The sequence below is a fragment of the Sardina pilchardus genome, chromosome 7 (assembly GCF_963854185.1).
Source record: "Sardina pilchardus chromosome 7, fSarPil1.1, whole genome shotgun sequence".
NCBI classification, from domain to species: domain Eukaryota; kingdom Metazoa; phylum Chordata; class Actinopteri; order Clupeiformes; family Clupeidae; genus Sardina; species Sardina pilchardus.
In genome coordinates, this window is record NC_085000.1 from 19,155,228 (window position 1) to 19,172,441 (window position 17,214).

At 43.1% G+C, this 17,214-nt stretch overlaps 1 protein-coding gene across 2 annotated transcripts in view; it reads left to right on the plus strand.

Annotated features, from left to right (window-relative positions):
• mgll (monoglyceride lipase) overlaps positions 1-17,169 on the plus strand; it is a 26,461-nt gene extending 9,292 nt beyond the window's left edge. For both annotated transcript variants that reach the window (XM_062541088.1, XM_062541087.1), the window contains 6 exons: positions 1-79; positions 1,351-1,487; positions 10,805-10,915; positions 11,339-11,428; positions 12,506-12,721; positions 12,883-17,169. The exon at positions 1-79 is cut by the window's left edge and continues 28 nt beyond it. In XM_062541088.1, coding sequence (XP_062397072.1) covers positions 1-79; positions 1,351-1,487; positions 10,805-10,915; positions 11,339-11,428; positions 12,506-12,721; positions 12,883-12,999 — 750 coding nt within the window. In that variant the 3' untranslated portion in view covers positions 13,000-17,169. The remainder of the gene's footprint in view (positions 80-1,350; positions 1,488-10,804; positions 10,916-11,338; positions 11,429-12,505; positions 12,722-12,882) is intronic.
• The last annotated feature ends 45 nt before the right edge of the window (positions 17,170-17,214 follow it).

Here is a 17,214-nt window from a genome sequence, read left to right on the forward strand (position 1 = left end):
GGAGAACACTGCGGGGCCTACAATGACGTGGCCCAGACGCTCACCAAACAGTCGCTGCTGCTGTTCGCTCACGACCACGGTTAGTCACGTACACGGCCGCAGTCACACAACCACAACCTGTGCTACTTCCTTCCCAGTTGCTTTTGTTACTCTTTTACATGTATCTCATCTCAACTGCTCATCTCAATGTGTTTGGTTTCTCATATCTCTCATAGGACTTTCTTAGTAAAGCATTACTTACAGTAGTCTGTCTGTGTAAGGCTTGGTTAAGCCTGTAAGTATGATAGCCGCTCAGGGAGAAGGAACAAAGTTCTTATGAAATATCATGATAAATCCAGCTTGTGCAACACACAGTTGCAATCCTATAACCAGATTTAAAATTTAGATGAAGGCTAATCAGCAGTGGATTTCACTTCCATTTCCAAAATGATGGCAAGTTATGCCCAGACATGCTCTTAAAATAATAATAATAATAATAATAATAATAATAATAATAATAAAAAAGACCATGACAAGTCCTCACCGATTGTCAAGTTTCATTCACAAATGTTCCCATGTGCATCTGTTGACATAATTCAGATGTCATGATTCAGAGCTAGTCTTGACATGGCAGATGCCAGCGTTGGAATGGACTTTTGCATCTGGAGGCATGGCCGAGGTCTTAGTTGGAGCCCACCATTCCAGATGCATCACATGATCTCAGGGCTCTATTCCAAAGGAATGTGTTGTTTCCGAGCTCCCGCACAGCCCCTGCGCTATGGCGACCGGCGTGTGAGCGGGTGGCATTAGGCTACCGCTGCGCACACTGCAGTCCTCACAGAGAGGGCATGAGGGAGTGCCTTTGTAGTGTGCCAGCTAAGATAGGCGTGAACATTACTCAGCGGTGTCTTGAACTCAGATCCAAACTAATTCTGAGCTAAATTTGGCCGCTTTGTAGTTCCTCTGCATTTCCCATGTCAAGTGAGTGAAAGCTATCCATTCTGTCCCCAATTTCTCCACTGTTGATCTCTCTATTCTCTTTGCTACTTACTAAACACTGTTTTTATGAAATCAAATGCTAGCTGCTAAAAATTGATATTCTAGTTGAATTTGACATTTGACTCTCTCTCCCTCTCTCTCTCTCTCTCAATTCAATTCAATTCAATTCAAAGGGTGCTTTATTAGCATGACTGTTTGTTACAGCGTTGCCAAAGCTACAGTAATGATACAAATAACATCAATATCACAAAGAAAAGAAAATATAAGTGCATTATGCAATCTCTCTCTCTGTCTGTCTCTCTCCCTCTCTCTCTTTCTCTCTCTGTCTGTCTCTCTCCCTCTCTCTCTCTTTCTCTCTCTCTGTCTGTCTAGTGGGCCATGGTCAGAGTGAGGGAGAGCGGATGAATGTTAAAGACTTTCAGATCTTCATCAGAGACTCGCTGCAACACATCAGCATCATGAGAGAGCGCCATCCCAACCTGCCCGTCTTCATCATAGGCCACTCTATGGTAAAACAAAGAGCAACATATACTCTATAATATCCATATACATATAATATGTGTGTGTGTGTGTGTGTGTGTGTGTGTGTGTGTGTGTGTGTGTGTGTGTGTGTGTGTGTGTGTGCCTTCATGCGTGCGTGTGTGTGTGTTGGTGTATGACATCTTCAGATGGAAAGTAACAAAGTGGTACAGTAGTTCTTGTTCACCCCCCGCACTCTCTCTGCCTTCCTGTCCTGCACTTTGCTCTGAACTGCTCTGACTCATCTGTCTGTTGTTGTTTTCCTTGTGGTCTGTTTATGTGTCTTCTTGTTCGTAAGTTTAGTCTTTTGGGGTTTTGTTGATGAATAACGTCAAAACTTCAGGCCGTCCGGTGCAGGAAGCAGCTGTAGTTGGCGCATGCAGGCACACAGTCAGACATGTTTAGAGAGGGCTTGGTTTGTTTTGCTGCAGAGTGTTTTACAGACGGAGCATGCATTGTAATATTAGTCAATCATGTTCATTTAATTGTGGGTAGAAAAAAAATTGTGATTGAGATAAAACATTTGATAGAATAGAATAGAATAGAATACAATAGAATATATACTTTTTTGATCCCGTGAGGGAAATTCGTTTCTCTGCATTTAACCCAATTTAACTGAATTAGTGAACACACACAGCACACACACAGGTGAATCACACACTAATCCAGAGCAGTGAGCTGCCTGCCCAACCAGCGGCACTCGGGGAGCAGTGAGGGGTTAGGTGCCTTGCTCAAGGGCACTTCAGCCGTGGTGGACTGGTCGGGGATCGAAGCGGCAACCCACCGGTTACCAGCCCGAAGCCCTAACCAGTACACCACGGCTGAATTGTGCAGCCCAGTCCCTCTGGAGTCCAGCCCCGGGTTGGGTCACCTTAGGTGGACATGTCGAGGGGAGAGGCACCAGATAACGCACAGTCCAGCAAAAGACCTGACCAGTGGAACTGATGATCGTGGTCACAATGGAATTGAAGGCGGATGAAGGCTGCAATCAGGGAGGGTCCGCAATCGTCGAGGATTTTCCATGCCATTGTATTCAGCCAAGGGCCGTGTGAGGCCTGTGGTCACATGAGCCTCCCCATGCTAAAAGATGTCACGCACAGGGCAGGCCAGGCATCCTCCCGATAGGGAAGGGGATCAGGCCTTGTAAACAGCCAGTGTTTACAGTAAAGCCCTGCGGTGCTCACCGTGTGGTGACAGGGGGGCAGCACTCTGACTTCCATGCAGGAGCTCTCAGCCACAGTCTGGCCCTCGGGTGGGTGTATCATCAGTTGCTAAGCCCTGGGACTGTTTGACTGCTGCACTGTTGACTGAGCAGCCCACGTGGAAGGTGCTGGAAAAAAAGTGGCCTAAATATAGTCTGCCTCGAACTCTACTGTCTGGACCAACACCATCAAGAGGGATCACCACTACGTGGTCAGAACCACTAGTATCTACTCATTGCAAACCAGAACTTTATTTGCCATGAGAGCCAAACCCTCATGACAAGACTTGCTTGATGAGAATGATGGGTGAATCCAACAGCACACTACAAAGTGACATGCATTTATTACCTGGCACTAGGACATTTACTGCAAAATGGTGTTACAAAAACTGATCGGAAAAACAAATTTGGCACACCAAATTAAGAAGTCTGCATCAAGTTTTATTAAACCGCCCAATACATTTTGGCCAATACTGCCAAGCCTGTTGCACCATGTGCACCATGGTTATCTAAACTACCATGTTGAAATTGTATTTGACAGCTGACAACTGTTTGACATCAGCTACGGCTAAAAACTATGATACTGTGTTACTTTGTCCAAGCTCTTTGATAAATATTCCAATCAGCGTTCAGAGATGTGATGACAAAAAAAAACATGGACCGTCCAGTCGAGTTGGAGATTTTCTCACTAGCACAGAATGCATTCAGAGCTCTCTCTGAAACTGAGATATACCTTTCTAGCCCAAATGGATTGGAATAAGAGAGGAGTAAGCACTTAAAATGCTCAAAATGACCCAGTGCTACAGGACTGGACTCTATGCACACCTGAACCAGCACAAGAAGCTAGAAGGTCATGATCTATCGGTCATGATCTAGTGGCAATGCGGATGCAGATTCTGATGATGACACCGTGTGAGGGAACCCTATGCCCTGCAGCACTGGGACCTCCTCCAGCACTGGGGATTCATGGTTTCAGTGAATAAATTAAACGGGACTCTAAATAAAAATGTGGAGTCAAAGGGGCTGTGTGATGCAGAAAGAGCTAACAGTTGTCTGCATCCGCGTTGCACGGTACAGTTCTTCAATGCTCCTCAACGTTGGTCAACAGAACTGGAGCTGAACTGGGAGTTAGAGTCCTAAAGAATCTGTAGCATCTTTCCTTCTTCACACGCTTCCTTTGCTCTTTTAAGTTCACCATGACGTCAAGAATGTAAACACAGGAAACCACCTGGGGGCCAGACAAAGAGCGTCCTGCAGTGTCCAGAAGCAAACACATACATGCACACACCCATACACACACACACACACACACACACACACACACACACACACACACACACACAGAGACACACAGACACACACGTCGCCCTGCCCTTTTCTTTCTCTCGCTAAATAATCAGCCAAGAATAGCAAGATTGTCCTGGTTCGAACCAATGACACATACAGATGGTACGGGTTGAGAATGCTCCTTTCTTTCCCGCACATCGGGACTCCCGAAGCATCGGGAAAACTGCAACCGCAAGGGGGCAACATAGACCGCCCTAATAATATGAAGGTTCGGCTCATGGAAAAACCCGAGGACACCGCGCTGGTGACGAGCGGAGAAAAGAGACATCACGCTCGGCATGTCAGATTGCAGTTTCAGAGTTTTCGAATGTTTTACAGCCTACCTCACAGCTGGCTCTCTCACTCGACGTAGCCTATAACTCAGTCAGTCCAGCAGAGATGCCAGAGCAACGTTTTGGTCAATGGAGAGGGAGAGAAATGCTCCGCATATCCGTCTCATTTAATCCGTCTCATTTAATCATTAAAATGAAGGTGATGACTGGCGAAATTATAATCAAACGACGTTTCAATAAACCATTGTTGAAATTAATGAAAATGGTTTTAGAAGCCTTCAATTCAACCTGAAAGACTCGATAGGCAACCTTAGATTAATTCATTAATTCATTACGGTTACAAACCGCATTTCCGTGAATAGGCTATTATTGTCAAGGCGAAGACGAAAGAGATGGACAAGATGGACATTTAGGCTACATTTATGCTAGGAATACTTAGAAATGTGTAGGCCTATAGGCTATTTTAAAACGGAGGCATGTTCATTTTAACCGGCGACGCTGGGTAGCTTACCCAGCACTTTATCACAGATTTTGTCCCCACCACTTTTGACAACTGAAAATAAAATGTATTTAACAGAAATATCTTTAATAGGCATACATGCCTATCATGTCACTTTACTTATAACCGTAGGCTACATGCATGGAGAAGATCGCGCATTTTGTAACATTGTATGGATGGTCAGATATGCGATAGGGCAGTGAGGGTGATTCATTGTAACCATCGACTAGTAGGCCTAGTTCCGCAAAAGAAGTTTCTAGCAACTTAGAATATATGGATCTCGTTATGCATGTTCATGTTGATTCAGAGATAGACATAGACTACCGTGGGCTACTGTGCGTCAATATAACAGCATTTTAATCATGTGGTGAATTAATGACTAACGTCAGTTTAACATGTCAGAACTTTTGATCGGCGTTTCAAGTGCATGCTGCGAATAAATGAACTCGACTGACTGAATCCTTTATATTTCTTGGCTAAGTGCGAAGATATTGATAGGCCTACTCGAACGGTGGCGTAACTGGATGAGGCATCTTAATCACACGTCAGCGACCGGGGTTCAAAACTTACTCTACGAACCTCCGGAACCCATTAAGACAAGAGGCATTATTTTTTTTAAAAGTTTTGCGATTTTTTTTATGATTGCGATGTTTGCTGAAAAGAAAAGTTAATATGTGAATTCGTGGTTCAGCGCGCGCGCACACACACACACACACACACACACACACACACACACATTTTTACATTTACATAATAGGGCTCGGGCACACGCCTTGAACTCTAGGAATATCGCCGCCATTTGGTAGCGCACTGAACGTAATATCCATTCATTCAGATGCACAAGACAAGAAGCAGAAATATAGTAGCGATTTATTATTTTCCTCTTGCGATCGTGGGTTGCACTGTTACACCCCACTACACAGCAACATACGACCAAGAAGGCAAAAACTAAGTAACAGGAACACACTAAAAGGCGGGAGTAAATCCATAGTAATCCATAGTAAACTAAGGAGTGAAGCTGCCAATGTGGCTGTGCCCGCGAAGTTCTGATGTCTTGATCCCGAGCCCTAGTGTCAGGAAGTGTCTGTCGAGAGAGAGGGGGAAGGGAGGCAATCGTCCTCAATGCAGCATATAGGTAGGCTATAATGTCTAGTGAACTGGTTAGACAAGTGTGGGGGAGGGGGAATGATCGCACAAGACAATTGCTCTTCATGAAATGGGTAGTCTCACAGACGTTTGTCGATGTTTAAACGTAGCCTACTACATCACTTGCGAAATCGGACGTGGCACATAGAATTATTAGGCTACTGGATTTAATATAGCAAGTCCATATACTTTGTTCATCCTATATTAAAATGTAATGTGCTGCGGGGAAGCATTGGGGAAGTCAGTTTAAGTTGTCCTGTAACAATTTGCCTCTTATTATAATCAAGAGTAACACGAAAAACACAAATATCATGTATTGTGTCGTAAACAGTTAATGACTTCGTGGCCACTATGCGCAACTGCATCGCGCAGTGAGCTGAAGGATAGGAGGACCGACACTTATTAACACAAAGCTTTGTAAAGCACTAACAACCACCCCTCAAAGTTCATTGTCCATAAGTCCAAACAATAAGTATAAAAATTCGACAATCCAAAACGATAACGAGATCTCCCAGAAACGAAAAACAAGTTTGTTGAGTAGCCTAGTCCTTCCAACAATCTCAGCTTTTGCGTTTGTTAGATAAAAGGCATTCTGTCCTGCTGTATTCCAATGAGAAAAAATCATCCACAAGGTAGGCTAAGGGTCACGGTAATGCAGCATGCAGGAATCTATATACGCACAAAACGAATGAATGGGTTATATCGGCCAAAACGAATGAATGGGTTGGGAGAGTCGTCTGGCTGTGTCAGCAGACTGCAGTCGGTCTCGAGGGGTTAAATAACGCACGTACTTGAATTTTAATCTGAAGAAGACCACACGGTCGAAACGTCATTCCTTTGTGATAAAGAAAATAAAATAAAATCAAAAAAGAAGGATTTCAAGTGTGCGAACCTTTTTCCATTTTTTTTATGATTTAGCCTACTCTTGTTCTGCACCTTGACCGGGGATGTGCACAAACTTTTTTACTACACTTGAATTTTAAACCAACCATCCTATAGCCATACTTTAATAATCAGATGTTATGCTCATTTTTGTAGGCTACACCTCACCGGCAAGCACGCACGCAAATGCTGCTTTTATTGCACATCTACAATATTGGCCAGGCTATATAGAATAGGCTTTTAGGACTGTATTTTGCCTTCGTGCAACTTTAGTTGTGCTCAATCTAAATTATTGTCAGTAAGAATAGGTCATATTACCAAATGGCGAACCTCGAAAATTATTTAGGATATAGAGCCGTGTCCATTATGCATGCAGTTATTTTTTAGGCTATTGTTTTATTTGAGTATTTTTGTCTACCATGGCAAACATAGTTGAAACGTTCGCTCTAAACTTATGTATTTCCAATCGGCTTTCACAATCAGCTACAGCTGCGCATGAAAACTTGCAATGTCTTTACAGAACTGCTTTCACTTCCCCGAGTCGCGAACGCAACATGCACAACAACCGATATTTAGCAAACACATGCATTTCCAGCTCTCAAAACCGATGAGGTCCAGATCTCAGTGGACTCAAAGCTGCCTACAGCCATGCATAGTAGCCTAAGCCTAATGATAGCCTAATAGTTATGACATTAATAGCCTATTAATGTTTAGTGTTTAACTTTCTGTTTAGTGTTGACAACACAAAGGCCTTCACGTTGTGTGGCAGTGCTTGCTTGCCCTTCGATCCATCCCAGTTGGTGGTTTTGCACCTGTCCCTGAGTTATAGTCTATATGAGTAAGCGCTTATGCTCTAACCGCATAATAAAAGAAGCACCTGCAGCAGTGCTTATGGCAAGGCTATTAACACCTGTCACTGAGCTATGGACAAGCAGTTATGCTCGAAAATTATCATAATAACAGACACACCTAATTGTATGGCTCTATGTTTGAACACATCAAATTAGCAAGCATTTCCTCCCGATAGCAGCAACGTTTGCTTTTTTTTCTGTCGGTCCGCGGTTGCTTGGTCAATTGCGCAGCAAATTATCAGATGAAGCGGACCTAATTTCACTCCATGTCTCGCGGACCAGCAGCAGTCTCCACGTTTCGCGGCCCATAGTTTGAGAAACGCTGCATTAAAGTGTCATTAAGTTGTAGGCTATATGTTTAGTGTTTTCTTTGTGTGTTTTGCATTGTAGTGTGTTTGCATTGAGTAGTTCCTTAAAATACGGAACAAAGAGCGTCCCGTAGGCTATCTGTTCAATACAGAAGAAGGCTTTTACTTATATATTTCTTATAACGAAACGCGAAGAAAAAATACGAGGACTGACCATCTCGCCTCTCCGCGTTTCCCCCAATATCATGGCGACAAAGAGAAATAAATATGATTGGACATTTTAATGTTTGTAGCGCGCCAGTTTACCCAGTGTGTGTGCATTGAGTAGTTCCTTAAAATACGGAACAAAGAGCGTCCCATAGGCTATCTGTTCAATACAGAAGAAGACTTTAACTATTACTTATATATTTCTTATAACGAAACGCTGCATTGAGTAGTTCCTTAAAATAGCCTACGGAACGAGCGTCCCGTAGACTATCTGTTTAATACGGAAGAAGACTAACTATTAGCCTACTTATATATTTCTTATAACGCTGGCTGTAGGCGATTTCTATAACCATTTTCATTCATTTCAACAATGGTTCATTGAAGTGTCGTTTGAATGATTTCGCCAGTCATCACCTTCATTTTAATGATTCAATGAGATTAAGGAGTCGACTATTGACGGATATGCGGTCTTCATCATTAAATGCAGTTGAAACTTTCTGCCACCTGGTGGTTGTTTGGGTACATTGCCTTAGCCTCGAAAAAAATCGGCTTGACGCACTGCGGGATCTCTTCGGGAGTCCCGCGGGAGAAGGTGCATTCTCAACCCGTACCCACTGTACAGTACGTCCGGACAGACACAGTATGGAGCTTACAATATTTACAGTGTGTGCGATCGCTATCGAATCTGTACGTGAGAAAAGGCTCCAGAATTGCAGAATTGCTAGGCTTGGTTTACAGGAACAGTCTGTGTTTGTTTGTGTGTACCCGTCATATTTGTTTTCCAGTCATTCCGATGAGTAGTATTCCTGAAAATCATTTGTTTCAGGGTTGTGCAATCTTTTGGGAATGGAAAATAGTAACCGTTTGTGTGTGTGAGTCTTTGTGGAAGGACATGACATTCCAATACTTGTTGAGGCCATTCAATTAAAGAATGAGAGACTGTTTATACAGCCAGAGACTGCAGTTCCTTTTACATTCCAAAGCGGACACGTGCAGTTCACACACGCTAGCATGAACACACACACACACACACACACACACACACACACACACACACACACACACAGACACACACACACACACACACACAGACACACACACACACAAACACACACACACGCACACACACCGCTCACAGAGTGGTGTCATTTAGGGTCACTGGATTCCCAATAATTCCTGCTGTAGGTGTGCATGTGCTGAATGCTCATTGCTCACACACACTTCCCCACACCACACACTGAGCAGTGGAGTGTCCAGAAGCAAACACATATACATGCACACACACACACACACACACACACACCTCCCCACACCACACACACTGAGCAGTGGAGTATAAGCGACAGATGGACCTCGTCCCCAGTGCCTTAGTCAAAGTCTCTCTTCTCACTTCTCTCTTCTGTTATAAACAAATATCAGGTCACTGAATATGCGCACACACACGCACACACACAAACACGTGCACACACACACACTAGCACATGCAGAATCTGGTGTTTTGTGGCCTAAAGAGTGAATGGGTGTATTGTGCTCGACCCCCTACAAGTTGATGAGATACGCTGAGGTTACATAAGGACCTTACAAACCGACATTATGCAAGTGAGGGACATGTATAGCATCATACATAAAATAAAACGGATAGTAAAATAAAAAGTATTGCATATTTTGTATATTAGCGGCATTGCGTTTAAACCATAGGACAATGTTTTATGCAAATGACAAAAAAAAACAAAAACATGTATTAACCGCACCCGTGTATTAGCAGCAGTGCCTAATAGCCTGGTGAATCACAGTCAGATCGTGCTGTAATCATGAGAAGAATGAAGGAAAGAAACACATCCCCATGTATTGCCCGCCCCTGTGCTTTAACTTCATAGCTGAAGACATTTTTGCAAAAATCAATGCATAAACCTTTGTTAATAGTCGGGGAAATGACGGTATGGATGTGAATGTGTGTGTGTGCGCTTTGTGTGAGTGTGTGTGTGTGTGTGTGTGTGTGTTTACTGTGCATTTTTATCTGGTGCCACTGCTCTGGTGGGAACTGCTTCTTGATGGCAGGCAGCGCTTTTGAAACATCTCATGAATATTCATACTTCATTCTGATCGTTCCCAGTGCCAGAGGGAGAGGCAGGGAAGGCTGTGAAGACTCCTCTGTCACTGTTTAGTAGTCCAAAGAGCCGTCATTTGCCTTAATGATCGCTTGAGCATGATACAGCCTTTCATTTTCGTATCTAGCCTAATTTAGGACAGCCGCAGTCATGTAACACAGTAACACAAGTGTCAGGTTTGTTTGAGCCGACGCCGGAAAGATATTGTATGTTTCCCTTTAGGCCTTAAATAATTGAACAGGCACAATGAAGCCGTGTTGCAAAAGCATTCAGTGTACATTGTGTGAAGCTTGAGTTTCATTCCTTTCTTGCTCTCCAAGTTTTTCAGGTCTCCAAGACCTGCTTGCATGTGCTGTTATCAGTCTCCACACAGGACTGCATAGTTACTATGGGTCCATATGTGCTTATGTGTGTGTGTGTGTGTGTGTGTGTGTGTGTGTGTATGTGTGAGTGTGTGTGTGTAAACGGCATTGTTTGTTTCTGCAGGGTGGTGCTATCTCTATTCTCACCGCATGTGAGAGGCCACAGGACTTTGCTGGCGTTGTCCTCATTGCCCCTATGGTGCTGATGAACCCAGAGACAGCCACTCCTTTTAAGGTACACACAAGCATACACACACTAGCATACACACACACACACACACACACACACACACACACACACACACACAAGCATGCATACACACACACACACACACACACACACACATACACACACACAAGCATACACACACACACACACACACACAAGCATGCATACACACACACACACACACACACGTCTCTCTCTCTCTCCCTCTCCCTATATAAATTATAAATTATATATATATCTCACCGCCTGTGGGAGGCCACAGGATATATATATATATACAGTGATATACAGTGTTTATATATATACAGTATAAATATACACATGCACACAAATGTACACATGCAGACGTCTTGTCTTTCTTTCTCATTCTTTCTCTGTGCCTGTTCTCACACACTAAAGGGTGACATGACTGCTCCCTTCTCTCTGCAGGTGTTTCTGGCTAAACTGCTGAATCACATGATACCCAATCTCTCTTTAGGCGCCATTCAGTCCAAATGGGTCTCCAGAGACCCCAAACAGGTACGAAAGAATGTGTGTGAAAGGTCGTGTTTGTGTGCCTGCATGAAAAGCCTTTGATCTGTAGGTTAGGTTTGGCCAGTCAACCCCCAACGTCAGAGGACATTATATATGACCCCCAGCGTCAGAGCGCATAATATGATTATTATACCTTTAGTCTTATCACTGATTATACATATATTTATATATGAATTTTTATATATTCATATATATATATGAACTTGCATACATTTAACATGCAATGCTACCAGTGGTTGTGTTCGTTGTTGTGCATGTGTGTGTATGTTCATGCTGGCATTATGATGAAATGTGTTGCCGTAGCCCAGTTGAAATAGAAAACAGAGACTTTATTTAAGTGTATGAATAGTCATGAGGGAACCATACTCCTACACAACAGCTGTGTGGGCCCTTTACCTAGCTGTTCTGTGCCAACCAATTCTGACACACATAAACACACATTAGGAATGTCATCTGGAATTCAGTGAATGTGAATTGTGTTTGTCAACTTTCTCACAAACCCCAAATGTATGCAAATGATATGTGGGTTCCAGAGTGCAACCAATTTGGTCAAATTTTTAAGAGTGCACCTGACAAAAATTCTAGGTCCCACTGGTGCACCTGACACTGCTCGGGTGAAAGCGTACATTTCTTTCACGAGTTTTCATTACAAACCCAAAATGTATAGAGATTATATTGTGGGAGCTGTTTAAAGGGACACTTCACCGATTAGAATTAAGCTTTGTATCTTTAGAAAACCAGTCATGTTTTTGAATGGTCATGCATCATTCCCTCAGTTCGCCTTGAGATGGGAGAAATACGGACTTCAATGTTGGACTTCCTGCTTTCAATGATGTAAAAATCATCATTTTACATAATTGAAAGCAGGAAGTCCTATTCATGGGTTTCATTGAAATCCGTATTTCTCCCATCTCAAGGCAAACTGATGGAATGATGCACGACCATTCAAAAACATGACTGGTTTTCTAAAGATACAAAGTTAATGCTAATCGGTGAAGTGTCCCTTTAAGCTGTTGTGTAGGTGTGAGTGTGGCTGACTGTAGCTCTGCTCTGGTGCTGCAGGTGGAGGCCTACGACACTGACGAGCTTAATTTCCACGGCGGGTTGAAAGTGTCCTTTGGAATGCAGTTGATGGAGGCAGCCAATCGCATTCAGCGCCTCATTCCTGACATCACTTGGCCCTTCCTCCTTCTCCATGGTGATGTTGACAAACTGTGTGACATCAGTGGCTCCCGGTTAATGTACGACCAGGCCAAGAGCTCGGACAAGACACTGAAGGTAAAAGAAAACTTCCATGGTGTCATCATGCCTCATGCCATGATTCACAGTATGTCTCTAAATAACTCTGTGTCATTTGTTCTGATCAAAGAGAATTTCACTTTTTGACCTGACAGTAACCTTTAGTGTGTGTGTGTTGGTGTGTGTGTTTGATCTGGCAGATCTATGAGGGAGCATACCACGCTCTCCACCATGACCTCCCTGACACCGCAGAGGCCACTCTCAAGGAGCTCACCGCCTGGATTTTGGAGCGTCTGCCTGCTCCCTCAGTGGAGTGAATACTGCTCTCCTCATGAACAGAACTGCGCAATGGTCCAATACACACACACACACACACACACACACACACACACACACACACAGTTTCCACTGACATGAAGGTCAGCTGATCATTCAGAACATATGTGAGTGTGAACTTTCACCAATTGTATGTGTGAATGGCTATCTTTTAGTCTCGTCATGAGGTAAGGGATTTGAAGAAGTGAGTGTATTTGTGTGCGTGTGTGTATGCGTGTGTGTGTATGTGTGTGTGTGTGTGTGGGTGTATGTGTGCGTGTCTCAGATGTGCTTCAAAGAGCATGTGTGACATGTTGCCGTGGTAATTGGTGAGGTGACCATAATGAGCTAAGTCCTCTGGAACAGCGCTCCATTGTGTGTTGCCGCGGTAACTGCTGCCTTTTGTCCTTTGAGGTGGTGCTCGCTCTCCACCTACGGCTCTGCGTGCACTGTAGTACTGCTGCCCCCAGAGGGCAGAGACAGTACTGCATGCAACCCAACCAGTTGCCACAGCAACTACAGCATGAAGAAACAGAATGGGTTCTGTTACCTATCGCACAGATAGAGATAGAGCAGCAGTTGCCTGGCTTGTAGGCTTTACACATGCAGTAAACACACCCGTACTTTTATGAATAAAACATGAAGATGCACGCTTATGTACTAGCAAAATAGGATCACTCACACATGAAACATAACACACAAACAATTAAGCATGCACACAAGCAGCTATAATATGTCAGATAAATATGCTGAGCACTCTGGAGCACAGAGGATTTCCACTGACTGCTTCCTGGCAGTGAGCAGTGGAGTGGCACGTGTTAAAATATAACTGTTTGGTGCTCAGTGATGACTGACTCTGACACATGACTGTTCCCAAGACTGTGAACTATTCTATTCACATCACCAGCTGAGAGGTGCAGACTGTTGGTGATAGTGGTGGTGGGGAGGTATAGGGTGTGTGTGTGTGTGTGTGTGTGTGTGTGTGTGTGTGTGTGTGTGTGTGTGTGTGTGTGTGTGTGTGTGTGTGTGTGTGTGTGTGTGTGTGTGTGTGTGTGTGTGTGTGTCTGTGTGTGTCTGTGTGTGTGTGTGTGTGTGTGTGTGTGTGTGTGTGTGTGTGTAGGGGGGGGGGCTTCTCTCAAGAATGTGGATATACAGGGAAAGATTCAATTTAAACTAACCTCCTTTTAACTGCCTGCGTGCGAATGACCAGGAAAACAGTATCATATGACAGCAATAGATTTAAACTTTACAGTCAGGGGTAACATGGCCCGGGGAGGGGCTTTGAAATTCAGGAATCAGATGACCCTGAGGGGTCTTTCATCTATACCAGCTCAACTCCAACACCACACAATCCAGACACTCTCACACACACACACACACACACACACACACACACACACACACACACACTCACACACACTCATGTGAAAGGGGGTCATTTACTCCTCCCAGTCGGTCTAAAGGATGCGATGGCTTTTATACTCCTTTGGCATTTACTTTCCTCTAACAAGAAAATAATTCCTTGTTGAAATGCCACTTGTGACATTTATATCCAGACTTTGGCATCAATATCATGTGGTATTACATTTTAAGTATAGCATGGTAAAAAAATAATCATTATTGTAGTATTCGTATATTGAGACTTTTTGCACAGAAGAAATGTAAATATAGACTACTCATGAAGAGAGAGTAAACTAGGGGACAAAACGCTTTAATCACTGAGAACCAGTGTAATGGAAAAGTTCTGTGATGTTAATATGAACTGAATTGTGCATATTTCTGTTTCTTCTGCCCAGTATTCCCTTATTCCCTCAGGTCATGTTCTCTTATTCATCTTTCCATGAAATATTCGTGGGCCTTGGCTAATGTCTGAAAATGTTCCCCTGTCATTGCTAAAATCATGTTTCCACTTTGGCCACCGCTTATTGCAATGGCATGGTCCTGAGGACGACTGTAAAGGCCATCGCCCACCAGAAGCGTACGCGGTGCACCGCGCCACGAAAAAAAATAGAATTCCATTGTTTTCAATGGAGCATCGCCCACTGGAAACGTCTGCCGCGCAGCAGCCGCACAGAGATAGAAAACTATTCTAAAATCCTGCGCGGCAAGCCCAGACCACCGAACACCGCTGAACGCCGCTTCTGGTGGGCGCCGGGCTTAAGGGCTGTAGTAAAGTAGGGTTCAGACCAAAGATTCCCGATGAGACGAAACGAGACGAGCCACGGCGCTCTAAAACCTTGCAACTGCGACTAAACATGTTGAATGCTCTGCGACGGCTTGTGACGGCTTGCAACTACATGCAACATTTAATTCACACTGCTGCAATTTGGTCTCGTCATGTCAGGAATCTTTGGTGTGAATTGGGCTTAATGGTGATGGCCACATATTCTTGAGAGACATAATAGCAACTGCTATGAAAGTTGTCCCACTGTTTATTTAGGGCTTCATTGGTTTCACCGTACACATGACTTTACACCAGTGACTTTTCAGTTCATGTTTCTACTACACCCATGGTGCACTTTAGCTTTAACGGCAGGCCGATTGTATACATCACTAAGCTCTATTGATACCTTACTATATTGTGATTGTATAACTGATCCTGCTGATGTCCTCGTGATGAGTCGTGTCTTACTAATCAGCTAGTCATATTTTGTAAACCTTTTTTTTTTTCTTTTTTAAACTCATTCTCCCTCTATCTGCCATGTGTTTCTTGTTCTCGAATGACTCGGATTGTAAGAAGGAGAATAATTGTTCTGTGTCAGTAGGTCAAATGTCAGTTGGACCTGTCAGTTGTCAAATGTTAGTCAACTGTTTTTCAGATTTGTGACATTTGTGTCTCTTCCTGTGGCTCCATTTTGAAAGACAATGTGTGTATCTGTCTATGTAATGGAAATGCAGAATTGTCATATTTTGCTGTTGATGCACCATACGGAAATGTAAACTTGCAATCTGAATATTATTTTATAGTTTGAGACCGAGGGCACATTTGATTGAGTGGACACATTTCTAAATGATACTAATAGAGTTTGGGGAGTATTTTAGGTCTTGGAGTATTGAGATTTGTTAGGTGTTGATGATACACAGGGTGGAGTCTGAACTGAATTAGCCTCAGCTCTTGCAGCAGTTTCTGACACAGTCAAAAAAGTTAATGACCAGGAATGGCCTTGTCTGGATAATACACATCATTCAACAATTCCATATAACACAGGCATACCACAATCTGTGCAACTGAAAAGCTGATTTGTAGATTTAAGGGGATTTTTTTTTCCAAGACGTGTTTTGCACTCTTTTATTGAGGTTGACAACCTTAAAGTGGGGCCACTCACTGCAGTATATTGAGAATTTGCTATAGGGCATTTGTCTATTCATGGATACTGTTAAACCAGCGGAATACTCATTTTACTCACAAGGGTTATTCTTCACAATCAAAGGTTGCTTTTCAGAGTTCTTGTTTGAGTCAGAGCATGCAATCTATGAAGGAGATTATTCAGAGGTCATAAACACTAGTCCTCTCTCACTGTCTTTCTGGTCAGTAAGCGATATAAAGGTCCGATAAAATTGATGTGAATTCAATTGTGGTGTTGTCTTAAATGGTGGGACCAAATCCACCATTTATGCCAACAAATATGGCAGAGTACTGTTTTAATAGCTCAGTTTGTTTGCAGCGGCATAGCCTAAAGCAATTAACATTTTCCCTGATAATGGTGTTATATTTTAAGACATATTTTGGACACAACATAAGCAGTTTACATCAGTTTTGCAGAGTCAACATACAGTATATATGTTTTGTTTTAGTCACTAATGAATCATTATTATAACTAGGCTACACTGCTTGATGTGACCTCAAAGGGCCCTCCATTTCAAAAATGGGATAGAAACTTCATCTACCACTTCCTACAAATGATCTGATACCTCTGTCTGGAGTAAAGGAGGGTACTCTCAAGGTGCAATGATTTGATATCAGTTTTCCATCAATAAAGGCATGTGATCCCAGACTTTTGACTTGTAGTCTAGCCTACATGCATGTATGTGCAATGTTACATTTTTGGAGCGGCATTAGAGTGCATACTGTAATGAATGAATGAATTGTACAGTAGCCTAGCCTATTATGTGCATCTGAAGAATTGTAAACAGCAAACATGTATTTCTAATAAATAATGACTGTTAACTCATTCAGTGTCCCTGTCTTGTGGTAAAATATTCACAGACATCTTGCT